Below are 26,763 nucleotides of genomic sequence, written 5' to 3'. Positions count from 1 at the left end.
CTAAAAAATTCCAGCAGACACCACATTGTCTCTTGTTTACTAATCAGTTAATAGTGCGCTGAAATTGGGGGTTTCCTAGGGATGGATTAGTTACCATTTTCTTACCACAGTTCCTTGGAATAAAGTAATAAAGATGCCAACTGGTGGGGGACAAGTCTGCAACCTCGGCAGCATTATTGAGATTTTGTATTCCCCCAAAAGAAGTGTCCAACCAACAATACACCTTTCCAGGGAAACAACTCTGAGAACAGAATCAATTCCCAGAGTCTCATCAGCATCGTTTTAGGTTTGATACTGTAATAGGAGGAACAAAACCCAGCCACTCCAAACTGGTTTTGGGTAACAGCTCCCAGAAGCGGCATGGAGCATTTACTACACTTAGAAAGGTTTAATGGTGGAGTCACAATTATGTCAGCGTGCTCAGTTCCTGCCTCTCAGCAAACAGGTCTTGACATTACTTGAGAAGATACACTTAGATTCGGGGCTACCACAAGCTCAGCTTGGAATGAAAATTCCAAACTCTGCCACTAGCCAGGTGAAGGAGCATGGTGACAAACAGGCCTTTTCATGTGCATTCCTCAAAATGTTAAGAAAGTGAGAACACTGCAGATTTATTTTTGAAAACAGTTACCTAAAATCAATTATAGTAAAATATGAAAAATGAACATAATTTACAAGAATATAGATCTTCCTCAACTTACGATGGGGTCTCATCCTAAGTTGAAAATGCATCAGGTGAAAAACACACCTCACCTAGCGGCCACCACAGCTCAGCCCGGCCCACCTTCAACGTGCTCAGAGCACCGATGTGAGCCTCCCGCTGGACAAAATCACCTGACTAGGCACTGACAGTGACAGACAATGCAGGTGGCGTCTGTGACCCTCGTGATCGCGTGGCTGACGGGGAGCGGCGGCCGCTGCCCAGCATCATGGGACGGGATGGGACCGCGGATCGTAAGCCCGTGACAAGGTCTAGATTCAAAATTCCAAGTACGGTTTCTACTGAATGTGTTAATCACTTTGATGCCATCATTAATTCAAAATTCATTAAATCAAATGACTGTTAAGTCAGGGGCTTTCTGCACCGATTAAAATGTTCAGTAGGACTGACCCAAATTCATTCAAAACTAAATGTCAAGTGAATAGATGAATTTAAACTAAAGATTATAAGAATTAATTTTCAATTGATCCGAATAGTGTTTGAAAGTTTAACTCTAAATACCTTTATCAGACCTTTATTTAGAATTAGTCTGAAAGTAAAAAATTATAATTATCTATTCTCAAGGACAGGTGCAATCTCTTCATGGTAAAATATCTTAATTTATATTTTGTTATAAAAATATACAAAACAGTACTTTTTCTCTTCCCTTCACTCAGTATAAACCCCTTTTGGTTCAGTAACATCAGTAACGTCAGCCAAGCTGGTCTCGAAGTTCAAATCACATCCATATTGTATCTTCTACAGTCACACTGGGTTTTAAGGCTCAGTATACAGTTTATCTTTCAAACATTACAATTATCATAATCGGTTTTATATAAGGATAACAGAGTAAGAATATTTTTAAAAATATACAAGTGCGATAACCATCTGTTGTACGTTATTTTATCCCATTTTCCCCAATTATTAAAACAAGACAAAATTGTAGAAACAATCCCCTACTTGCAGTTCTAGATAGCATACAATAAAAAAATGTTTACATACTTTTAATCAAGCAGAATGTGAATCTTTTGATTATCCGTCATTAAATTTTTTAAAAAACTAAACTTCAGCTGTTGGAAAATATTATCTGACAATGTCAAGCGACAGAATAACTCTTTTTTTTTCTAATAAGGTGAAAAGGAATTGAGTATCTAAGACCATTTTCACTTAGCCATTCAAAACCGCTTCTCTCCTCCAAGCCTATATTTTTAAAAATAACTTTAACATAACTTTTGGCCTTAACTTATATTTGCTCATCGTAAAAACTGAAAGAAATTTATCTATCTGAAATTGATAAACTTTACAAAATATTTAACATGAGGAAGAGGTATATCTTACAGAATTATTTGGCTATATCATAAGGCAATCAACGAAGACGAAATTTTTCCTATCATAACTCTGACGTAAGTGAAATTCTGTAACATGATAATTCTCCATAAATTTGACAGCTTGTTAGATACGGCAACTCGATCATGCCATGTCGTCACTGAATTTCGACGAAAGTAGTCTGAATGAGAAAGGAACAAATTTGGTGCCTGCGCCAACGTAGAACTTGTTCTGAAATTCTACCCTAAAAAAAAAAAAATTCAGTTTATTAATGAAAGATTGTAACATTTCCTACATTTCTTAAAACAACATGTATAAGTTAAAAAACAAAAAAACAGGGGCGCTTGGGTGGCTCAGTCATTGGGCATCTGCCTTCGGCTCAGGTCACGATCCCAGGGTCCTGGGATCGAGCCCCGCATCAGGCTCCCTGCTCCTCAGGAAGCCTGCTTCTCCCTCTCCCACTCCCCCTGCTTGTGTTCCCTCTCTCGCCGTGTCTCTCTCTGTCAAATAAATCTCTAAAAAAAATAAAAATAAAAAACAAAAAAATTAAAAAGTTCCTGTGCTAAAGTTGCTTCCATTCCATACATCTTGCACAAATGTTTTTACTTAAATAAAACACACACACACACACACACACACACACACACACACACCCTGCCCCATGTGGCCTTTCTCGGTGTATAATGGAAACACAAACCCATCACACCGCCTCACGCACTCCACACAGACACGCCCCTCTCTCCAGCCTGGCACCTTCACACACAGATAACTGATCTGACACATACTAGAAACCATTAAGAAATATGTAAGAATTTAATTTTATTTTACAATAAGATAAAGTAACCTTTCAGACCCCAAATGAATTAAAAGTATTAAATATACATAGGTATTCAGCAAACATAAACTTTTACTTGTCAGTGATAATACTTCAGAAACAAAATACAATTTTAACTCAGGGGATCTGAATCTAGATCCCAGTGTTGGGAAGGCAAGAACCAGCCCAAATTAAGTGGCCATATTTGTGTGGGGTTATATATATACATGTGGGGAAGGGGTTCTTTTTTTTAAATAACAGCTTCAAAGCTAAATTACACACTCACCAGTGGAGGCGTATGGCGTGAAGAAATGCAGAAAGGCCTTCCATGATCAAAAGGATGAAAATTGTCAGAACTGCAAAGAGAGCGATAACTGGTAGCAGCAGCAAGACTCCGTAAGTGGTGTCTACTCGGAGGCCCACGCGCACCAGCATGGTCCACAGGACGTCGGATAACTCTGCAAGGGAGGCGGTTAGCAGAGTTCACTTCTGTTTACACGCACTGAGTCACTGCAATTAGCTCGTGGGACCAGGTTTCCTTCTGACAATTCTGAATTATTATCCACGAAATAATATACACACTTACATAATCCAGATGTAATCTGCTTCTCGTGTAAAAGCTAACCAGCCCCTGATCATCTCACACCCTGAGGAAGATGGGGCATGCCAGAGAAATCTGAGGCCTGCCTCCCAATGAGCGAGCTTAACCCAAACCAGGGTCGGGTTGGCTCTGTCCCCACACAATACTAGTTCGCACAGCATCTGAAAGATGGGACTGGGCTTCCCTCAGAAATGTGAAATTTCCCACAGTGCCTCCCGAGGGGTTCACTGTGGCACTGTGGGGTGTCTCAGCATAGAGTTGGGGAACTGCAGGTCAAGCGAAAACTTACGTGCGTGAGCCAAACTGAGAGCCCAGAGCCTCAGGTATGAAGCGGTGTTGGAGATGCATCCCAGACAGTACTCGATGGAATGAATCACTTGGGTCATTAATATTTCTCCAAAATTAAACTGGGAGAGATCACACAACATGTGTTAGATCCGGTATATTGCCCGTGTGCTCCCACAAGTTACACGTGGGTCCACTCTCACTCCCACGCTCTCGGTGAGAGAAGTGGCCTCTGGGATGGTGGGGAGAACACGCCGGAGCATGAGGAACAGTGAATCAAAGATCTGAGCTCTACTCACAGCTCTACCACAGACCGACAGAGTGGCTCCCCCGGCCTCAGTTTCCCACAGGGCACCTGGACTGGAACTGTCCTCACAGCCCAGTGTGACTCAGGAGCTAGACTCTGACTAACTGTGCATGTCTGAGAGACACATGCAAGCCCAACAAGGAGAAACTGTGAAGAGGAGCCCCTGACGGCAAAAAAGGCTATATGACCCTGTGAAGGAGGCCTCCAACACTCTTTCCAGCTCTGTTTCTTGGTCTTTTTTATGATCCTATGAATCATTAGTCGTCCCAAATTAAAACACTAAATTACATCATAATTACAAAATGTTGATTCTAAGAAATTCTGTTTAGTCTTTATCAGATGGCCAAACGAAGTTTCCAAGAACACGAAGCAAACCAGAGCAGCAGAAATGGCTCAGTTGTATTTGCCCAGGACTGTGCCTCCCTTCTCTGGGGGGAACCTGCTTCTTCCACCATTCACCCCATCCCCCAGCCACAGCTGTCATGGGCCTGACCTGTGTGTCCCCCTCCAAATTCCTGTGTTGCAGCCCTAACCCCCAGTGTGACTGTGTTTGGAGATAGGGCCTTGAAGGGAGTCATTAAGGTGAAGAGAGGTCATAGGGGTGGGTGTCCTTACAAGAACAGACACATGCCCACAGAGGACAAGGCCCTGTGAGGACACACTGAGAAGGCAGCCATCCACAAGCCAAGGAAGGAGGCCTCGGGAGAAACCGGCCCTGCCAACATCTCGAACCTGGACTTCTGGCAGTCTACTTCTGTGGTTATGGCGGCCCATGCAGACTACTAGAACTGCTGTTGGTATGGGGAGGGCAAGTGACCCCCACCAGGCAGTCACAGTACTTCCTTGGGATTCTTCCTAATATAACAATCAGCCCAGAGTGCTTTTCTCTCTGACCGAAAGACTGAAGAAAATAAGCTCAGGGCTAGCTGTGGCCAAGGTTCCAAAATCGTGGGGCCAACTGGCTTCAGAATGTAAAACGAACTTTCAAAGAAAGACCAACCCAGCATTCTTGAAATTGGAGACCCGGAAACCAATCATCCTGGAGCTAGCATGGCTCCTGTCCTGACGTGAGCCAGTCAGCAGACTCGCCTTGAAGCCAGTGTCAGGCAGGTCTCCTCCTTACATCTACGAAAAAGTTCTGAGACAAGATTCTTCTGAAAGCAATGCTCATGGCACCTTAAGTCACTTTGCAGGACAGCATGTAACGTTAACACTATAAATCCCACTGTACGGTTGAAAAAACAAAATGAGAACCTTCCTGACAAACAGATGACCAAAGCAGCATCTGGGAAACTTTGTGTCACAGGTGTTTGGGGTTGTTTTTTGTTTTTTGTTTTTAAGATGATTATTATCGTTGTTCTCATGGTAATTATCTCTATGAAAGCTTCACTTTTTTTTTTTTTTAAGTAAACTCTACGCCAATGTGGGGCTCGAATTCACCACCCCGAGATCCACCGACTGAGCCAGCCAGGCACCCGAGAGCTTGGCTTCTAATCTAATGTTATTGATAGTAACAGAGAAGATTACCTCTTCACATGTCATTTCTCTACATCCATCTTCCATTTGGTTATTTCCTTCTTCTATGTCTTGGCTTCCCAGCAGAGAAACTTCTTCCTCGCTATCCTTCCTGATAAGTGTGTAACCACTCTAACAACAACCAAAAGAATGCAGAGTCATTGCCTTTAAAATCATAAGGATGTGACAAATCCAAAGCCAGAGCCCCTTCATTTCTCTTAATGATTCAGCTCTTTGAGAATAAAAAAGTTGTTCAGAGACTCTTAATGACAGAGAACAAACGGAGGGTTAGTGGAGGGAGGTGGGTGGGGCATCAGCTAGATGAGGGATGGGCATTAAGGAGGGCACATATTATGATGAGCACTGGGTATTGTATGTAAGTGATGAATCACTGAATTCTATTCCTGAAACCAATTTTACCATATGTGTTAATTAACTAGAATTTAAATAAAAACCTGAAATCAAAAAAATAACATTAAAAAGTTGTTTACAAGAACATGAGCATACCACACCTATTAAGATGGCTATTATTAAAAAAATAATAAGTATCATTTAGGGTGTGGAGGAACTGGCACTCTGTGCACTGCTGGTAGGAATGTAAAATGGTGCGGCCACTGTGGAGAACAGCATGGTGGGGCCTCGAAAAATTAAACACAGACCGACTATGTGATCGAACAACTCCATTTCCGGGTACGTATCCAACAGAATTGACAGCAAGGACTTGGACAGATTTCCAAACACCTGTGTTCACAGTAGCATTACTCACAATTGCTAAAAGGCAGATACATAAGCATCCACTGATGGACGAACCAATAAGCAGAATGTGGTCCCGCCATGCAACAGAATATGACTGAGCCTTAGGGATAGAATTCTGACACCTGCTGTGACATGGATGAAGCTGGAGGCCATGGTGCTCTGCGAAACAAGCCAGGCACAAAAGGACAAATCCTGTGTGAGTCCGTGCCCATGAGGAGCCTGGAGGGGCCGAACTCACAGCAACAGAGGGCAAAGTGATCGGGGAGGAGGATGGGGAGTCAGTGTTTCGCAGGGACAGGGTCTCAGCTGGGGAGGATGACACAGTTCCAGAGATGGACGGTGATGGCGGCTGCACAGCCCTGTGAATGTGCTTCACGCCACCGAACTGGACACTCAAAAATAGTTATAATGGAAACATTTGTTACGTCTATTTTATCACAGTAGTTTTTAAAGAAATAAAATGAGGAAGCGGACACACAGGAAAAGTCTAGAAAGAAATCTAGCAAAATGGTGATCTTGGCTCTAGCCGAGGGACAGAGGAAGGCTCCGCTTTCTTTGCATTCCCTGTTTTCTATAATTTAGTTATATTACTTAAATTAAAAAAACACTTTAAAGAAAAAAAAGTCAAGAATCCAGAATAAGGCACAAAAACGCTTTAACAATGACCACCGTGCCGAAGGACTGCGCTCCAAGCCGCAGCAGGCCCACTGCTCGGGGGGCGGCTCGCACTAGCCCGCACACGGCAGGCTCGCCGCAGAAGCTCCCGCAGCGCAGGGAGCACCTCGGAAAGGTGTCTTCTGGACTCATCTTTGTGTAACAAAAACCGGACTCCGCTCGCCACCTGCAAACACACACCCGGACTCGCGCTTACCCTGCTCACTCCGAAGCAACTGCGCCCGTTGTGCAGCCACAACAAGAAGAGTGGTTTTCCCAGGAAGAGAACAGGGACGGATAGCGCCGTGACGGCCAGCAGCAGTCTCTGGACGTGCTCCTGTGGGCGCAGAAGCGGGGCAAGTCAATTAGGATGCACAGACGTGCCAACAGGGTCACTGGTGCACTCAGTGAGTGAAGACCACGGACAGTGTCTCCTTCTTCACAATAACAAGGAACAGAAGGTAAACACAAGCCAAATTCTATCTGCCAGTGGATCTTTTCCTAAACTCCTAGCTGAATTCTAGAGCCGATGAGTAACACTACTGACAGAGTGGGAAAGTATCATTCAGTTCAGATCCATAAGGAATGAATAAGAAAATTCTAAACAGAGTCAAACTCCAGCTAATAATTTTCTGAAAATACCATTAAGAGGATGAATACAAACACAAGCTGTTCATTTTTTTTTTATATTCTTGTTCTGGTTTTTTTTTTTTTATTATCACTATAAAGATTACTTGAGGAATGTGAGGACACAGTTAAGCGGATTCACTTTTACATGAGAAAAATACTAAAAGAGGATTCAGAACAAAACTAAAAAATTTTCTTTAAAAAGTAGGGATATTTACAGTTACCTAAAAATAAATTGAGAGCAAAGCATATTCACACGTACACAGCCACTGCGGTTTGCATGATTTTAAGGGATCTGTAAGTGGCTATGAAAACAAATGACCAGGCATCACACTGTCCCTGGCTTATCCCTTGTCTGTGGCCGTCCTCACGTTCGTTACACAGATGCCCAGAGCCGTATGCGCTACGCGGGTACGAGTTAGGAGGAGGTAGCAGACTGGGTTAACGTCTGGGCCCCACTGGCCGCTGAGTGACCAGGTCTGCCCTGAGCCACCGGGACGGCAGCACCCACCCCGAGGGCTGCTGTGAGGTAAGGAGGAAGAGTCACGGGAAGCACGTTTTTGGGCATACAGGACATGTATAAAGTATCCCTTCGCTGACCTTTCTGACCACAGCACCTGTGCCCCACTCACCTCCCTGCTGGCTGTTCATCTCATCTACGTCGTTCTATAAAGGCTCAATAAAATAACAACGAAATACAATTTAAAAACCACAAACAGGAGAAACATAAATAAGTAAGAGTTGAAACTCAAATAATTCAGAAAGGACATACGCTCGCAGCTCACAATAGAGCCCACGGTGCAGCAAGCTGAACTTCAAATCCGACTTAAAACGTAGCTGTCCGTGGAACGTGGAGAACAAAACCAAACGCTCCGTTTGCAGGGTCAACAAGGTTTTTAAAAAACAAAAGCAAAACCTACAGCTCGAGAGGACAGGGGCTGCGACAGCACTGGCGGGGCGGATCTGTCCACGCCCGCAGCAGCATCCTCCGGGAGCGGCGCCGCGGCCCGCCGCATGGCACGGAGACCGTCCGCCCCGAGCGAGCACGGCACGGGCCAGGCACCTTCCCGAGGACTGGATCGTATTAACTCTCGGCTACAAACTGGGTCCTGTTTTTACTCCCATCTTTACGGATGAGGGAACTGAGGCACGGAGGAGTCAGATTATGTGTTCACAGTTCCATTTCGAGGAAGTGACAGAACTGGGCTCGCAAGCAGGGTCGTCACCCGAGCCCACGTCCTGCCACCACGCCACAGTGCGGGTGCGGGTGGCATGACACAAACGCACGATTCCAGAAAAGCCAGTTTGGGAGAGGGCCCACGTGCTGTGGTCCAGACGCCAGTTCCGTGATGCCCAGGCTTAGTCAGAGACTGATTTAACTAGAAAAACAGGGGGATTCGCCAGCCCTCAGAAATCCTCTAGAAACACACTTTCTTCCCAGCAGCTCTGACGGCTACTGAGCGGCAGCAAGTTCGGATTATATTGCCCAACCAGAGCCCCCAGCACAGCTTTCAGAGCCGGGTGGCAGCTCTTGTGATCACATCCAGAGAAACGGAAAGCACCTACGTGCCCGGGAGGCCTGCAGAAAGCCCCTTCAATCATCCACTGATCAACACAAAGAGTCTCTCGGGAGGACTTCCTTTAAGTTCCTAAGAGTGGAAAAGAACATTACCTACCTGCCCTGAGTAAAGACCGTTTGTTCCACTAGCTGGGAATAAAAACATGTTGATAAATTCAATCAGAATGCTGGGAGCAACTCTGGAGGTTTCTGCTGAATAAACCAGCCACTTATAGATGATCATAAATATGAGGTATCCAAAGATGCACAGCATGAAGAGAAGTTCTGGGACGGAAACCAAATAAATATTGAACTTCTTCCGGAAATGCCTAGAAAAAAAAGGAATTGATCAAACCCCAAGCCAGTTTGGAGAGTAAATTACTCTTCAATTCTTTGTGACAAGGCCTATCTCAGCAGAATATCCTTCATCTTCTGATAACTCATATAGGATTCAGATACATCCATGAAGAAAACAGATGTGAGCACAGTGAAAATGCTGGTGTTTCACCATCAGGTCCAGTTAGAGGAAGAAAATATAACCTCTTCCTCTTCACACACTAGCTCTACTAAACAAATAGTTTTCTAATTTATAAAATGAAAAAAAGAGTATAACAAAAATTAGTTCCGGAAATAAACTGAATGTATATGTTGCATGCCTCCCTCCCTTGAATGTCAAACTCCATGGGGGCAAAACCTAATCTCTGTCTTCAGCACCACTCGATTCCCGGAGCCTAGACCAGTGCCCAGCACGTACTATACACTCAATAAAAATAAATATCTGCTAAATAAATGAATCACTGCAGCAGTCAAAAACCTGTATCATCACCACAGAATCAAACAAACAACACATCACCACACCATCTGCTTTTAAGACCCATACAGTCTACCCTCAAGAAGCAAAGTTTAAGAAATACCAAGCTTGGCTTATAAATACTGCTTAAAAAAAAAAAAAAAGAATCTGTACTTACAAGTGGTTAAATATTCCCAGAATGACTCCAAAAGTCATGTGAATAATTCCTAAAATCACAGACATTTTCATTTTGAAAGAGTTTAGAAAAGTGAGACGATTTGTGGCCAAGTTCCAAATCTGAAGACAAAACAAAACAAGACAAGACATCTTTAACTTCCTTCAACTGCTTGAGGACACAGAGGTGACACTGGACAAATTTCCTACCTTAAATCGAAAGGCAGCTATAGATTTAAAAAGAAAGCAACATTCAGACTTTCTTCTTGAAGCCTCTGATCTGAGAACCACTGATTTTCTTAAACCAAGGCCACAGACTGTTACAAACAATTCTATCTTTAACATAAAGTTCAAAGGATGCCAAATGAAACAATACTGTGTTTAGGGATCCGAGCCTCTGAGGCAATACTAAAAGGAAGCCCAAGAGAAAGAGTAACACAGAGTCCGGGGGGTGGGAAGTTCCCTTTGGGGACACCTGGTGCCAGGGGGACACGTTCCAAGTCCCGGGGTCTCTTACTGGGCAGGGGCCGTACAAGTATGCATGTTGTAACTTTACATACATGTTTTATACATTCTGTGTATGTGCATTTTATAATAAAGTTTAACAGAAAGGAAGGAAGGGAGGAAGGGGGAAGAGAGAGGGGAGAGAATGAGGGAGAGAGAGGGCGAGCCAGAGGAGGAGGGAGAGAGGAAGGAAGGAAGCAGAAGTGCACGAGCAGCCAAACCGCGCTGATGATAAGGCCCAGGGGCGCCAGGTGAACTCCCCGGGGCTCCCTGCCCCAGCCCCTCCAGGGCCCGCTGGGACGGCTTCTCTCACTCTCTGAAAAAATAATTCTAACAGTCCCTCACTAGGGGGATTGGGAAAAGGGAAACAGGACCTCTTAGGACAGAAAGACTCCTTCTTTTTAAGTGGAAATAAGATTTTAGAAAGGTCTTTCGGCTGACTTCAGCTTGACAGTTTGGAGCCATGGAAGAGCCAGCTGACGGCGGTCACTGCGGGATGGAGGGCAGGAGAGGGCAGGAGAGGGCAGGAGAGCAGGAAAACCAGCAACAGCGCCACCCGGCAACACGACATGGAAGTCTCTCTCCGATGACTAAGCTAAACACAACTGGGTACAGAACGATCTTTTAGGCAAAGAAAGGGGGAGGGAAAGAAGATGTATTTGCATGTTCATAAAGAAACTTGGAGGAGATACAACCGCAGCAGTTCCCGGGTTGGAGCCAGGGGTACTGAGGGGATAAAGACAGGGCAGAGGAGACCTTTCAGAAGAGCTGGACCTTGTACATACACAAAGTACACACTTTGGGTCTATTTTTGAACCATATGAGCGTAATGCTGATTTTAAAGTTAAACTAAGGCAAAAAGAAGCAGTACCATGCCCCAATCTCCTCCTCCCCCTCAAAACACCCACTTGAACTTTCTTCCTCGGGGCCTTTATTCAGAAACGTTTCTTTCCTTCAAGCAAGGCCACACATTATTAGGAATCTGGCTCCAAAATGCCGTACCTTAAGAGAATTGTTATAAAAGTTTTTTCACGCTTCCAATTACATGAAGATGGAAGGCAACAACGCTGAATTATACAATTTATGTGTAGAGGCAAGAATGAACAGAACAATTAAGAAGGCACTAGCTCGGAGAGCTCGGATGAAGGCATACTGGACCTCTGTCATTCCGTTTTTTCATTCCTGTACACAATTAGAGCACATGCCCCCAGACCAATCTTGAGCTGGCCTCTAAGCTCCCCTTTCCAGGGTGAGATTCCTCCAGAAGATGGCCGACAGTCCAGGGAAACAGTGCCCCAGCCTGGAGGAGGCCTGGTGAGGGCCTGGTGGGAGGAGGGCCTGGTGGGAGCCTGATGAAGGCCTAGTGGGGGAGTGGAGGGGTTGGCTCGCTGAGCGCTATAGGGTCTGGGGTGGGGGGTGGTGGGCAGCAGTCCTGGCCCCCTGCAGCTGCGTCTTCCTTTCCCTACTCCCAATACTTCCCATTTCAAACTACCTCCATAAGCACCCTGATAACTCTGAGCTCCCTTTCAAGCTCTAAAACTCCATACTATTTCTTTCTAGATCAAAGGGTAAAAATAATAATAATAATAATCCCCACACACAAAGAAGAAATGTAGGAAGCAGCCTGCATTTAATGGCTCCTGAAGGGTTGGCTCTCCCTAGAGTAAAACAGGTCAGGAACCATGACAGAGTGCAGCTCCCCCTCTCCCCACAGACTCCTCCCATCTGGACACTGACCCTGGCTTCCCAAATGGAGAGCTCAGCTTCATCTCCAAGCCAACTTCACTTGGGATGCACACGGGCCACAGCCGCGCAGGCAGAAACCCCCAGGGCACCTTCCCCATCGTGTGCAACCGTGTGAGCCGTGCCCAAGAGTCTGAGGAAGCACTGTGACAATTAAAACCAGGTGGCACCACAGAGGAAGCCGCGATCATGGGGAGGAAAAAGTGCACTCACGGGATCTATGCCAAGAGGATAAGGGCCTTGAAACACTCCAGGAACGCTTGGGTCCAACTGCAAAACCCTGCTGTGCCTGACGATGGTGTCACTGTAACAGAGAGCGGAGTGAGCAGGCTTACGGACAGGAGGACAGAGGAGCCTCGCAGAAACGCTCTTCCCACCGAAAGCTCCGCTGGGCGACCTGCACTTACTTCCAAAGCACCATTTTCCCGCGCTCCGCTGGGCCGTGACCGGAGCTGTACATGGCGGACACGTTCCACCCGGAGCCGAACAGGTTGACCGACTTCGAAAAGCAGTCGTTGTAGATGAGGCCCGTGTACACGGAGAACAGTCCCATCAGCAAGAGGATGTATCGGCCATTGAAAAACATGCGCATGATCTGTGAAAAGCAGAGCACAGTGAGCAGAGGAGGACCGCCGCGAAAATGCAGGAAGGGGCCCCGGCTCTGTCCACACCCGCTCTGGACCACTCCGAGGGCCGACGTGACAGAGGCCACAGGCCCACACCTCTTACAGCTCAGTCAGGGACACTTACTGCCAAAAACCAATATTTAAGAAACGTTCTTATTTAGTCAAAAAGAAGATAACGACTACTAATCACCCAACCAGGTGTAACAGGCTGGAGTGTCTATGCTCTTACCTCTTGTGACTGATTTAGTCTGGGATGGTTTTCATTTAACACCAGCAAGAGGGCAAATAAGAACATCACAAAGCCATGTCCGAAGTCTCCAAACATCACAGCGAACAAAAAGGGGAAAGTGATGATGGTGAAGAGAGCTGCAGGGAGAGCAAAAGAGACTTGATTCACCAGAGGCAGAAAATTCTAGTTAATCCAAACACTCAACCTTCTCCAGAACTCCCGAAAGAGAACGGACAGGTTAAAATGAGCGCTTTACACTAAGCAAGATGACACAAAAGAGCCGTGAGCCTACTTTCCCAAACGTCTACTACATCCTTGCAGGGAGAAGCAGCTGCAATCAGACAAAACAGGAGGATTTACAAACTCAGACTTCCGACCTGGGTTCACTTCTCTGTAGCTCCCAACTCCGTAGGCGTCCACAATGTTCTGAAACCCCTCGGTGAACTTGTTGGTGCGGATTAGAGTTGGGGGTGTTTCTTTTGTTGGGATTGTGTTCATAAATGAGGGGATCGTAGCACCGCTCTCTCTCTTTCACATAAAAGAAAGAAAAAAAATTACTATCCAGGAGTTCATTCAACCAACACTGGCTCCCTGCTATGGCGAGGCTCTGCATGGCCCGTGGGGACGTGCGAACCACCACCCGGGGGTTCGAGGGCAACCGGAGTGGCCGCAGGAGTCAGGGAAGTCTTGGGGGGCAGCACTCGGGGATGCGGTCTTGCAGAAAGAAGTGGTAGCCTGGCTGTGAGGGCAGGAAAGTGGACAGCAAGGCTGGGAATGACATGGATATGTATATAAGGCAGTCTCAGAATCCTAACATAAAACTGAAATTTAACCTTTTATCTCGTAAAAATGTTCAAGAGCAATCTGGAGACAACTACAATATTAGCTAATAAAACCAAAAAATAGACGAGAATAAGTCAAAATGTCAGCATTAGTACAACAAAGTTGTATATATAGCTTTTTCCTGTGTTTACAAATCTTCAGATATGTATTTATAATGGGAGGGAAAACTTTTTTAAATAAATAAAGTAAAACAGGTTATTACCAAAAATTTGATTTTCCAGTCAAAATCTATTTCTTAGGATACTTGCAGGTAAGGGGATTCTGGGAAAATCCCAAATGGAGGTGTAGTTTTGAACCTCCCCAAATCCCCTCAAGAGCAGACAGGGCAACCGGAGAGCAAAACCAAAACCCCACAGACAACATTTCTCTCAAATCCGTGTCCGCACAAACCACAAAATGCAAATGGTTGGGGACAAACCACTCAACACGACAACACCTGCGCGGTAAGAGCCTCTTGACCAGAGGAAGCGAGGGAAGCAATGTGGTTTGAGGAAGAAACATCCCAAAAGAGTCAAAAGCATTCCCTGGAAAGCACAGCAGGCCAATTCAAGAAAAGCAGCTGGAAATGGGAAGGGTTCTGTCCAGTCCCGGAGTGGGTGAGTGCAAGGGGCCCACGGGAAGTGAGGTCTGTGGGGTAACAGCAGTCCAGCCCCCCCCCGAATTTGCGGAACAGACCGGCCAGGGCGCCCTCCCACCACGGGGGCCCTCCACTGATGAGAGACCCGGGAACAAAACAGAAACTGAGCAGGGCAGGAACAAAAGAGATAAGGAAAGAGAAAGTCCAGGTAAAAGAGGAAGAGAGGAAGCCTTAGGTCCAGAGGCTAACACATTTTTGATCCCTGATCAAAAGTATTAAAGAAAAAAATTCTGTGAAGTTAGGAAAGTGATCCTGAATCTGCCTCCTTTTAAAAGTCCCTTGAGTGTCTTAAACATGTTCTGTAAAACTAAGATATAAATAGATGATGTACTTAAATTATATGTAATGTATGGTTACTTTTAGTATCTTAAAAATACGTTCATACATATGAATATATATTATGTCTAATACAGAATTTCCTTGAGTATTTAAACATGTTTTCAGAAAACTAATTACATTTTAAAGTGATCAAAAGAAGGATGGAGGTCAAAACTTATATAAAATTATAGTAAAAAAGAAGACTGAGCAGAACAACATCCTTGTGGACAATGAAAGCATGCCAGAAGGACATGTCCACAAAACAGACAAAAATTTAACTTACTTATTTCAAAATGAGCAAAAAAAAATTAGGAAAATAATACATAATATGAAAAAGCACCAGAAAGCAGAATTAGAAAGAGTTAGAAATGAGGTAATAGAACTCAGAAAGGAATTAGAAATAAACGAAAAAATATTCTGCAACATGACAAAACTAGAAGGAACTTCCAAGGTGAAAAACTTTCCTAGTAATAAAAGCCATAAGAGAAATAGGCGAAAGAATGGAAGTTTTTAAAAAATCAAAAAGAAGAAAGATAAAAAGGACTCAAGAAAAAGTGACAAACACTGAAGAAAAGCAAAGAAGGTTCAACTGAAACATAACAGCAGGTCCTGAAGGTGGAAACCAGGGCAAGAGAACAGAACAAATACTAAAAAGCATAATTCAGAAGAACTCTTCTGAAACTTTTTTTAAAACTATATATTAAAAGAATCACTGAGGGGCGCCTGGGTGGCTCAGTCGTTAAGCGTCTGACTTTGGCTCGGGTCATGATCCCAGGGTCCTGGGACCGAGCCCCACATCGGGCTCCCTGCTCAGCAGGAAGCCTGCTTCTCCCTCTCCCACTCCCCCTGCTTGTGTTCCTGCTCTCGCTGTCTCTCTGTCAAATAAATAAATAAAATCTTAAAAAAAAAAAAAAGAATCACTGATCTCTATCTCTGAAACTAATAATACATTATATTTTAACTAATTGAACTTAAAAATTTTTTTAATTAAAAATAAAACTATAGGGGCACCTGGGTGGCTCAGATGGTTGAACATCTGCCTTCGGTTCAGGTCATGATCCCAGGGTCCTGGGATTGAGCCCCACATCGGGCTCCTGACTCAGCAGGGAGCCTGCTTCTCCCTCTCCTTTTGCCTCTCCCCCTGCTCATGCTTGCTCTCTCTCTCTCTGTATCTCAGATGAATAAATCAAATCTTTAAAAATAAATAAATAATAAAACTACATATTAAAAGAACACACTGTATATCTGAGAATACCAACCCAGAATGGCCATATCAAGACATATTCTAATAAAATTATTGGTCTCTAAAGGAAAAAAAAACTCTTAAGCACATAGGCAAAGAAAAAAAAAAAGTACAAGGCTTATAAGGAAAATTCAATTATCAGCCTTGTTGTCAGCAACACCGTGCCAGAACAAGATGGACTCACATGTTAAGACACCCACAGAAAACAAAAACAAAAATTTCAAAAACACAAGCCAAGGATTTTATTTCCAAAAACCAAACTTCCAGTAATAAAGGCTGGAGACATACTATTATCAACACTTGAGAACTCAGGGAGTGCTGTTCCCGTGGGCCCCGCGGAGGACTCTTGGAGAACACGCTTCCAACAGCCAGAACAGGAGTTGCCGGCATTAATCTGGCAGTCTGCAGGCCAGAAGCTCCAAGTGCCCCACCTGAAGCAGGGTGCTACTGGCCAGGAGCTCTGCACCCCAGCACTGCTGTGTGTCCCCATCAAACTCCATCTCATTGGCAGCTAAAAAGTATCTAGACATCAGCCAACCCACAGGTCCTCGTGATGCAGGGCACTTAGCTGGTTGTCAGCAACACTAGGAAATGTTGTAATTGGCTGGTTATGCCTACGAAAGCCAGCCCTCTTCCAAGAAAACTAAAAGTCTATTTATGCCATCGAAGAATTACATAAGGAAACAAGGTGACTTACAACAACAAAAAGAAAACCCATATGAAAACTTGTTTCCTGGGGCGCCTGGCTGGCTCAGTCAGCAGAGCAGGCGACTCTCGATCCCAGAGTCGTGAATTCAAGTCCCATACTGGGTATGGAGATTACTTTAAAAAATTAATTTAATTAAAAAAAAAGAAAATTTGTTTCTTTAACTGTCACTTGAAATATGTAAACCTGTTATTTCCATTGAAGAATTGAGTTTTGATGTAGAAAAAAGCCCTCATAGGGACGTGGGAGACTGACCCCAAAGCCTTGGAGCAGGAAAAAGCACATTCTTCAAAGTTACAGCAAAGTTCAATTTGCTGTAAGAGCAAATTGATAAGTTCAACTATATCTCACAAAAAACTTCTGCATGACCAAAACAAGCCAACAGAAATATCAAAAGATGAGTGATGAATTGGGGAAAATATTTTTGTTCATATCATAGACAGCCAATAGAAACCAGTAAAAGACTAATAACTCAGCAGAAAATGGGCAAAGCATAGGAACACAGAACTCACAAAAAAAGGAAAATTCAAATGGCTCCTAAACAGAAAAGATTTTCAACCTCTCTCAAAATAAGAGAAGTGCAGGGGCGCCTGGGTGGCTCAGTCGTTAAGCGTCTGCCTTCGGCTCAGGTCATGATCCCAGGGTCCTGGGATCGAGCCCCACATCGGGTTCCCTGCTCGGCGGGAAGCCTGCTTCTCCCTCTCCCGCTCCCCCTGCTTGTGTTCCTCTCTTGCTGTGTCTCTCTCTGTCAAATAAATAAATAAAATCTTTAAAAAAAAGAGAGACGTGCAGCAGCTGGTACTATCTATCAAACTGATCCGGCAACTCCGTATCTGGGACTCTCTCCTGCATACAGATCAGGTGGCAGTCACTGCGGTGGTCGCATCACCACAGACCACCTAAACAAGCAGGGAACCAGTGCGACAAGCCATGGTACATCCACACAGTGGAACATTAAATAGTTATAAAAAGTAGGGAAGTTTTATTAAGCGAAAAGAACAGTATGAATGAATAGCATGTAACCCTTCGTGAAGAAAAATATGTATTCATACGTGCTTATCTACGATTAAGAAACTCAAAGACCTAACAGGAAGCAACAGTTATCTTTGAGGCAACAGGGTAGGAGGAAGCCACTCCGCCACTGTGTCTTTTACTTTACATATCTAAGGTTTTACTTTTAACCACGAGACTCTATTCCCTACTCAAAGAACACATGAAAAATGCACGCGCCTGCGCACGTGGGATGGCTGACTCCCCAGAACTCTGGTTCAAGAGAACAGTCAGCTCAGCGCCCTCTCACCGCTCGAGGACATTCCCACTTTCTTCCTCCGGCTTCCCCAGAGCAGCCCCAGTCCTCCCGTCTGGTCCCGACCGGGCCACGGCCGCCTTACCGACCCCTCCTGGAGCGCCCGGCGCAGGTCGTGCAGGTCGGCCTCGGGACACCAGACTTCAGCGATGAGGCACTTGTTGGTCACGTCGAAGCTGCACATGTTCAGCATGTGGTAAATGGCTTTCATCTTCTTCACCTGGATGACGTGGCTGTAGACGGATTCGGCGGCTTTACACAGTACTTGCCTTAAATAATCCTCGGTTTTGTGAAGCACCTGGGTGGGAACAAACTCAGGCTGCCAACACTGCGGGCACTTCTCAGTATCTGTCCGTCCGGCACCTGCCCCTCCGGGGGGCAGACACGAGAGCAGTCTGTTCCTTCTCTTCCTGACCCCCAGTACCACCGGGAAGCGGGCGGAAGCCCAAGCCCCGCCGATCTGAGGCTCCCTCTGGGGAGCTGCCCCTCCAGGACACCACCCCAAGGGGACAGGAACTGGTTAGACGGCACCATCTGGGTGGCAGCACAGTGACCTGGCTGGGCCCTCGGAGCTCCCCTCTCTTGCCATTCCCAGCCTCAGCTCAGCTCCCTGTCAACCCTGAGAGCCACCAACTCCACCCCATCACACATGGCCTGAAACCCCTTTTGCTTAAGTGGGTCGGAGTCTACTTCTTGCCACCAAGAGCTCTCACTGATAGAAGCAGAAACATTAATTAAAGTAGTGAAAGCAAAATAGCCACCACTTTAAACAGACTGCTTGTCTCCTGTGATGACCAGAGAATCTTCTCTAAAGTCCCATCAATAGCACCTAGATTTCTAACAGCCTGCTAAAATAAAACTTGCATGAAGAGGAGCAACGTAAATGACACGCCTGAAACATCTTGATTTGTCCACAACCAAAATTTTCCACATTAAAAAATTAGAAAGTAAATGGATTTGTAAAATGTTTTACACACCTCAGATAAGGAGGCAACCGTTTCCCGTTTACTCACAGTGTAAAGATCTTGAATCCGGGTATTTAGTCCCTCCTGAATCTCCTTCCGTTCCTCAGCAGTGTTTGGGTAGGGGTAAACATGGCAGTGGTAACTAGAAGACAGAATTCAACAGTCGCACGTCCGGTGGGACCAGAAGAGGCTATACCAAACACCAGAACTAAATTCAGTGTACCACGCGGGCACATCTCCCTCCAAAATGGAATAAAAGCAGCCCTCTGGGAGAAGAAGGTGCAGACACACACGGGCCCACAGTGAGGCCTCGCACCAGACACTCAACAAATTCTGTCTACGGGATTCAACAAATTTAGCAAACTCTCTTGGTTCCATGTTCCATTCCTGCCCTCCCATCCCCGGAGCTCGCTCCCAATTCCTACTTTCTGAAATTCACCACCATCCTTGGGCTGGGAATCATTAAACAAGTTTGAAACACAAAAGCAAAGAACACACAACAGTAATTACCTTTAAAAGAAAGAGAAAATAAAGGGAGAAGGGGAAAAAAAAGCTCCGGTTTCCTAGCAACTGCCTTTGACATGCGGTGCAGTAAACCTCTCCCCCCCCCCCCAGGGCCTATCTCGTGGGGGCTGCACGGCACCCCAACAGGCACCCCAACAGGCACCCCAACAGGCACCCCAACACACCGGAGCGGAAGCTGCACCTCCCCTCCTGCAACTCCCATCGCCCTTGACATTTTTACGCCATACTTAACATTTAAGTTCTGACTATTAAAATTACTCACTCTAGCCCTATCCCAAACAACACTATCTATGAAATCACAGGTTTGCATGCTGGTTATACTTCTCCTACTGTACATTAAAACAAATACATATTTATGAAAATAACAGCAGGTTCATCCACATAATACCTGAAATTGCTGTCCATACCACCAGTGACTGAGAATCAGCCTCTGGGAAACACTTTCCAAAGGAAATACCCGAGCCCCACCCAAGCCCCCACAAGAAACAAGGCCATCTAAAAACAAAGGGCGTTCTTTTGACATTTTTGTTTGGCTTCTGCTTATTTTTCCACTGTTGACGAGACTACATCACAGTGAGATTCTCACAGCGACACTCCTCGGCTGCGCTGGTGGCTGCCGCTCACTTGGGGGCTCCTCGTCTGTGTCGCCTCAGGCCTGAAGCCCACTGAGGGAGGGAGCCTGGCCGTGGTGGCTCGCCAAGCTCGCCCAGCGCGTGGCTGGAGCCAGACTCTGGGTCCAGGCCCTGAATCCAGGCCACGGTGCACAAAGAAACCTGCCGACTGTTGTTCGGCCAAAGATGAACCAGATGCTCCGTGATGAGAGACGGGCCTCCATGGAGCTCAGTGCAACACAGAGGCACAAAATATTAAAATTCAATTCCTTCTCCAATTATTCTTAAGCCCTGATTCCCAGGGAGGAAATAAAACCTAAGAATGTTATTAAAAATGGTCTCTACTTCGGGGCGCCTGGGTGGCTCAGTTGTTTAAGCGACTGCCTTCGGCTCAGGTCATGATCCTGGAGTCCCGGGATCGAGTTCCACATCGGGCTCCCTGCTCGGCGGGAAGTCTGCTTCTCCCTCTGACTCTCCCCCTCTCATGCTCTCTATCACTATCTCTCTCAATAAATAAATAAATAAATCTTTAAAAAAAAAAAATGGTCTCTACTTCTAAAGCATCTTAAGTAGAACACTGGCAAGAGAGATGACTAAATGTTTAAAAACATGGTTCTACGGCGAAGACATAAAACCAGACACAGCAATCTTTGCACCCACTGCATTTCCCCTCAAACACAGACAAATATTTAGGGAAAACTAGAGGCCACTGAATATAAGCAAATAGATGAAATGTTTCTTGTTCTTACCAATCACATATCTTCTTAACCTTGTGGCCAATCTGCTCTCCCCAAAAGGATATTAAAAACACATACCATTTTATGACTTCTCCCTAGAAGAATAAATCGGGATCATTGTTACTCCTGTGTCCGGAACTCTTGAGAACTCTGGCATCCCAAACTCTGTCACAAGTCAGCCCCTTCACCCCCGCAACAGGTGCAGCCGCCCTCAGGCCCCGCAGACTCCGCAACCACACCTCGCCCACCCCGGCCACAACGTGTTCTTCACCCTAACATCAGTCCTGGCAGTGGTGTGGGGTCATTTACAGACACACAGAGCAGCCCAAAGTCTCAGTCCCCGGATGTGCCTATTCCAGCTGAGGTCACACAGGGCGGCTCTCTGCCTTCTGGTTCCACATCATACGGTAAAAAAGGGGCCTTGTCGTGGTTTAAACATGTTTTTCACACTTTTGCGCTCTTTGTTGGTGGTTTCACTATCTAAAATTGTCCTCGGGCGTAATGCTGAAGTGCTAGCTAGCTTCCTGGGCCCAAGAAGGCAGTGATGTGCCTTACACAGAAAATACATGTGTTGGATAAGCTTCCTTCAGACGTGAGTCATAGAGCTGTTGGCAGAGTTCCGTGTTAATGAATCCATAATACATACTGAATAAGAAACACACATAAAAAAAGGTTATTATTGATCGGTGGACAAAAATGTGAGCAGAGGCTCCCAGAAACCTAACCCTGTATTTCCCCTGGTACAGTGGTTCAGTGTCATTAATTCAAGTGTTCATGGAGACCTTACAGAACTACCATAAATACTGAGAAATAATTCTACAAATAAAACTGAGCAGGTTTTTGGCCTATTTGCCAGGCTCTGTTCTAGGTGCTAGGAATATGGAACTGAACAAAAGAGACAAAAATCCCTGACTTGGGAGGGGTAGGGATGTATCCAAGTTGGCAGCAAGAGACGCAAAGAAAACACACGGTCCACCACATGGAGAGAAGTAATAAGTGCTCCAAAGGAAACAGAGCTGGAGGAGGTGAAGGAGGGCAGGGGGCTGGGGGCTGTGATTTTAAATAGGGTGACCAGAGAAGGCCTCCCTGAGAAGGGGACATCAGAGCTTAAAGGGGTGAGGGAGGGGAGGGAGCCGTGTGGCCACCGTGGGAAGGCCTCCCAAGGCACAGAAGAGCTCACGGAGAAGCAGGTTCAGGGAAAGCAAGAAGGCCAGCACGCTGAAGGGGTGTGGAGAGGGCAGAGTAGTAACACAGGTCAGACATGCGATGAGGCCACAAGAAGTGACACTAAAAGGCTCTGGGCGTTTTGCCAAGTGAGACGGGAAGCCACTGGCGGGTTTTAAGTGGGGAAGTGACATGATCTGACTGAAGTCTTACAGGAATCGTTCTAGATGCTGGGAGGAGAGAACACAATAGGACAGCGGCCGGGGCGGAACTGAAGACAGGGGCTCCTGCAGAAGGGAGGTACTTGAGGTGTGAATGCTCATGTCCTGGAGCAGGGTAGTGGCAGTGAGGGTGACAAGAGAGACCAGAGTCTCTTCCTATTTAAAAGCCAATCACCCTGCTACAGGATTAAACATGAGGTCTGAGGAAAAAGAGAAGAGTCAGGAGGACCCCCAAGGTTTGGGGCCTTGCAGTCGGAAGGATGGAGCTGCCACTTACCGAAATGGGCAAGCCTGGCAGGGCAGGTTTGGAAGGAAAGACCAAGAGTCCAGCTTTAGGCATCAGGTGCAAATGTCTTCCAGGGATTTTTTTTTTTTTTTAAGATTTTATTTATTTATTTATTTGACAAAGAGAGCAAGAGAGCACAAGCTGGGGGAACAGTAGGAGGGTGAGGGAGAAGCAGGCTCCCCGCCAAGCAGGGAGCCCGATGCAGGGCTCGACCCCAGACCCTGGGATCATGACCTGAGCCGAAGGCAGACGCTTAACCATCTGAGCCACCCAGGCGCCCCATCTTCCCGGGATTTAGAAGAAGACCTGGAGTAGCCAGTTAAATAGAAAAGTCTGTTTTTGTGGGGAGAGATCCAAGCTAGAGATAAACATTTGGGAGGTAGTATCTAAAGCTGTGAAATTATATAGGATCCCTAAGGGCAGAGAGAGGAGAGAAGCGGCCCAAGAACTGAGCCCTGGGCCGCAAAAGATGGGGAATAGGTCAGGGATCCTCAGGGAAGCACAGGCAGGTGGGTCCCCACGGCAAGAAGACAGGATGGCGGGGGGAGGAGGAGATGGCCTATGTGTTTGGGAGATGGGTTATGTTGAATAAATAAGTAAACTAACTGCGCAATTCATGAAACACATTGAGGATAACGGGAGCCAGATTTCTCACTGTCAGAAAAGAAACTACAAACACATGAAAAAGGTTCAGTCTAGAAAGAACCGATCGGAATTTTAAGCTACAGTTTGAGCACGTGGTTTTAGAATCGCTAAGCACAGGTAGCCACAGAAGTGGGCACAGCCGCGTGCGTGTGTGCGTGCACACGCGCGTGTGCACACACACGCTCTGACCGCTCAGAAGGCCCAGGGGCAGCGACACTCCGCGTCCTGATGAGCACTCGAGCACCCAGATCTTTGTAAACACTGTCCTCCGCTAAAAGGCACCAGCGGTCCTTGGAGAAATGGCCGATTCCAGGCTGAGGTAGGGAGAGCACAGGATGAAGCTGGCGCATCTTCCGGTGCCAGCAAGGAAGGGACTACTCGGTGGACGCTGACAACAGGCCAAAGGACACAGGGACATGCACGAAGGGACCCTCAGCAGCCAAATCAGGGACAATTTGGGCGTTGAAATAAATAAGGACCGTAACAGATTACAAGTCATTAAATACAATGGAAATCCACGAGTCCACGGAAGCGAGAGGGGGAAGCCCGCCTGCCGAGCAATCACTAGTAAGTATAGAAGGAATGAGGACCACATGGCAACCACGACCAAGGTGATGGATTCAGGAGAGTCATCCATGGACACTAAGCCTGGTGGGCAGGTTGGGGAGGCACGGGACACCAGCACAACTTGGAAATTACTAATCCGTCACAAAGGGCAACATGGTGACATGAAGGTGGAGAAACCCAGCAGACACCAACGTGACAGATGGACATCACGTGTCACCTGGTAGGAGGTGCTGAGGTGGCCAGAGAGACACTTCTAAGGTGTTTCCTGCCGAGAACACATGGCCCGAGTCTGGTCGTGAAGAAACATCAAACTGCCCAGAGGGAGGGGGTCGGCCCACGGGATGGGAGGCCTGCTCCCGATGCTACTACAGGCCCAGGGAGGGAGCTGGACCGGGAAGGAAGGAAGGAGAACCGCCGGGAGACGAGAACGGCATGTTTGGATCGGACAAAAGTGCTGCACCCGCGCTGGTTTCTCATGGTTGGGAGGCCCCTTGGTGCTTGTGTAAGAGCGTCCTTGCCTGGGGGCACACACTGGAGTAACTCAGGGGTGATGGGGCCACGTCTACAGCTTCCTCTCACCAGGCGTGCACAGAGCACAGTGAAAATGGGGACAGAGTCACAGAGAGAGCACGTGGCTGATGGAGCCAATGTGGGAACGTGGAAACGACTGGGAAATCTGGGTGAAGGGACACAGGTCTCTGTTCTCTTCTGGCAACTTTTCTATAAACTGAAATTCAAAATAAGTTATTGAAGAAACTAAACTGGGGGGAAAAAAGAAATGGCATTTACAGCAAACCTGACCTCGAAGATTCCATAACAATTTTATTTTATTTATTCATTTTTTTAAAGATTTTATTTATTTATTTGGCAGAGAGAGACACAGCGAGAGAGGGAACACAAGCAGGGGGAGTGGGAGAGGGAGAAGCAGGCTTCCCGCCGAGCAGGGAGCCCGATGCGGGGCTTGATCCCAGGACGCCGGGATCATGACCTGAGCCGAAGGCAGACGCTTCTCCCAGAAGACTGAGCCACCCAGGCGCCCCTCCATAACAATTTTAAAAATAGTACTGGGCCAAGGAACACAAACACCTCAGGCGTAAGATGGAACAGGGACAGCACACAACATAAAATACAAATCATAAAACCAAGTGAGATCGCCTGAGTCTAGCTTCGACACAGAGTGCTCAGCACCTAGAAACGACACCGACAAGGAGATAGCTAGAAATACGCTCTGGAGGCTGTAATAACGCTAAGGGACCAGATGGTCAAACCCAAAAGGCACTAAACCTGACACGATAAACAAATCCTAGAACCTGAGTAGTAGGTGCCAAATCCAATACCTGTATCTTCTCCAGAACAAGCACTAGAAGAACACATGCTGAAATGTCAACAGTGGCCCTCCCTAAACGGGATCACAGGGGTTGATTTTCTCATTCATGTTTTTGATATTGTTCCCAATTTTCTGCCACAAGCATACATTTCCTCTGTAACTATGGGGAAGCTGTATTTTCAGGATAATACTTCTCTCTAGTCCACTTCTCTGTATTTCTTCACAGACATTCAATGCCCTTTCACATATTTGGTAGGAACTCAGCACAGAAGAGCTTAGAAATATATAGAAGTTTTTCACTTGAGCAAATGCTCTGCATAAGAATGACTGACAGGTTTTCTCAATAAAGAAGAAGCTCGGAGGAACAGGTAAATGCTACCGCAGGACAGTTTCTATCTTCAGCTTTATAGACAGCAGTCATAAAGTTCACAGTAAAGGACAATTAACAGATGGCTCCTGGCAGTTACAGGAGCCACGAAAGAGTAGAAAATATTACAAGTGTATGGTTAATGAACAGCTTGACTGATTAGATTTTCACTAGATTAAACTTGTGTGGCTCATGCAGGCTAAATCTTATGAAAGTCCATTTCACAGCCAAACTCCTCTTTATGTGTCAAAACTATGGGACATATATTCGTCTTGCAGCCAAAATTCCTGAGGCAAATTTAGAAGAAAAAAAAAACAAAACACAAGCCCTTTCCTCAAAAGTAAGAAGCCTAAGTTCCTTTTCTACCTTTAATAGATCAGTTCATCCTCATTTAGAGCAATATAGTTATTTTTATGGTAAAGTCTAAAAAAAAAAAAAAACAGATTTAAAAAGGTGATTATGGCTTTCTCTCTCCTGCCCCTCAGCTTCCCTTCCTCAATAATTCAGTCCTAAAGCCTTAAGAATACATGCAGGGGGGCGCCTGGGTGGCTCAGTCATTAAGCATCTGCCTTCAGCTCAGGTCATGATCCCAGGGTCCTGGGATCGAGCCCTGCATCGGGCTCCCTGCTCAGCAGGAAGCCTGCTTCTCCCTCTCCCACTCCCCCTGCTTGTGTTCCCTCTCTCGCTGTGTCTCTCTCTGTCAAACAAATAAATAAAATCTTTAAAAAAAAAAAAAAAAAAGAATACATGCAGGGATGAACCCAGAAGGAGGGGAAGACCAATGGTGGCCGTGGGCAAAGTCAGAGCTCAAGCAAGATGAGGAGAGCATCCCTGCAGGGGAGCAGCCCGGGTGGGGTGAGGAGGACATCCACAGCAGGGGCCCACCCCAAATGGGGAACTTGGGACTCCACACAGGAAGAAGAGGGGGCGGCAGAGACGGGAGACTGGTTACATGCAAGCGGATGAAAAATAGTAAAAACGTTAACAACAAGAGCCGAGTTTCTCATCATCAAAGAAAAAAGTTACAGAAACAGAAATGGAGAAACCGACACTGACTTCTATGGTACTAGCTTGGAATTGGACATG

At 46.0% G+C, this 26,763-nt stretch overlaps 1 protein-coding gene across 2 annotated transcripts in view; it reads right to left on the bottom strand.

The window, feature by feature from the left end:
- Nucleotides 1–663: 663 nt before the first annotated feature.
- ATP6V0A2 (ATPase H+ transporting V0 subunit a2) overlaps nucleotides 664–26,763 on the bottom strand; it is a 38,695-nt gene continuing 12,595 nt past the window's right edge. Inside the window, exons 7-20 of one of the 2 annotated variants that reach the window (XM_032431360.1) lie at nucleotides 21,113–21,195; nucleotides 19,276–19,369; nucleotides 18,348–18,560; nucleotides 13,587–13,737; nucleotides 13,210–13,346; nucleotides 12,762–12,949; nucleotides 12,568–12,658; nucleotides 10,112–10,230; nucleotides 9,262–9,472; nucleotides 7,176–7,295; nucleotides 5,561–5,680; nucleotides 3,731–3,848; nucleotides 3,127–3,298; nucleotides 664–2,270 (exon numbers count right to left, since the gene is read on the bottom strand). In XM_032431360.1, coding sequence (XP_032287251.1) covers nucleotides 2,171–2,270; nucleotides 3,127–3,298; nucleotides 3,731–3,848; nucleotides 5,561–5,680; nucleotides 7,176–7,295; nucleotides 9,262–9,472; nucleotides 10,112–10,230; nucleotides 12,568–12,658; nucleotides 12,762–12,949; nucleotides 13,210–13,346; nucleotides 13,587–13,737; nucleotides 18,348–18,560; nucleotides 19,276–19,369; nucleotides 21,113–21,195 — 1,917 coding nt within the window. In that variant the 3' untranslated portion in view covers nucleotides 664–2,170. The remainder of the gene's footprint in view (nucleotides 2,271–3,126; nucleotides 3,299–3,730; nucleotides 3,849–5,560; nucleotides 5,681–7,175; nucleotides 7,296–9,261; nucleotides 9,473–10,111; nucleotides 10,231–12,567; nucleotides 12,659–12,761; nucleotides 12,950–13,209; nucleotides 13,347–13,586; nucleotides 13,738–18,347; nucleotides 18,561–19,275; nucleotides 19,370–21,112; nucleotides 21,196–26,763) is intronic. The other variant, XM_032431361.1, reaches the window with a different exon arrangement.

This window comes from Phoca vitulina, unplaced genomic scaffold, assembly GCF_004348235.1.
Source record: "Phoca vitulina isolate PV1807 unplaced genomic scaffold, GSC_HSeal_1.0 scaffold46, whole genome shotgun sequence".
Lineage (NCBI taxonomy): Eukaryota > Metazoa > Chordata > Mammalia > Carnivora > Phocidae > Phoca > Phoca vitulina.
The sequence above is the reverse complement of the archived record's forward strand: the minus strand, read 5'-3'. Positions and strand labels throughout refer to the sequence as shown.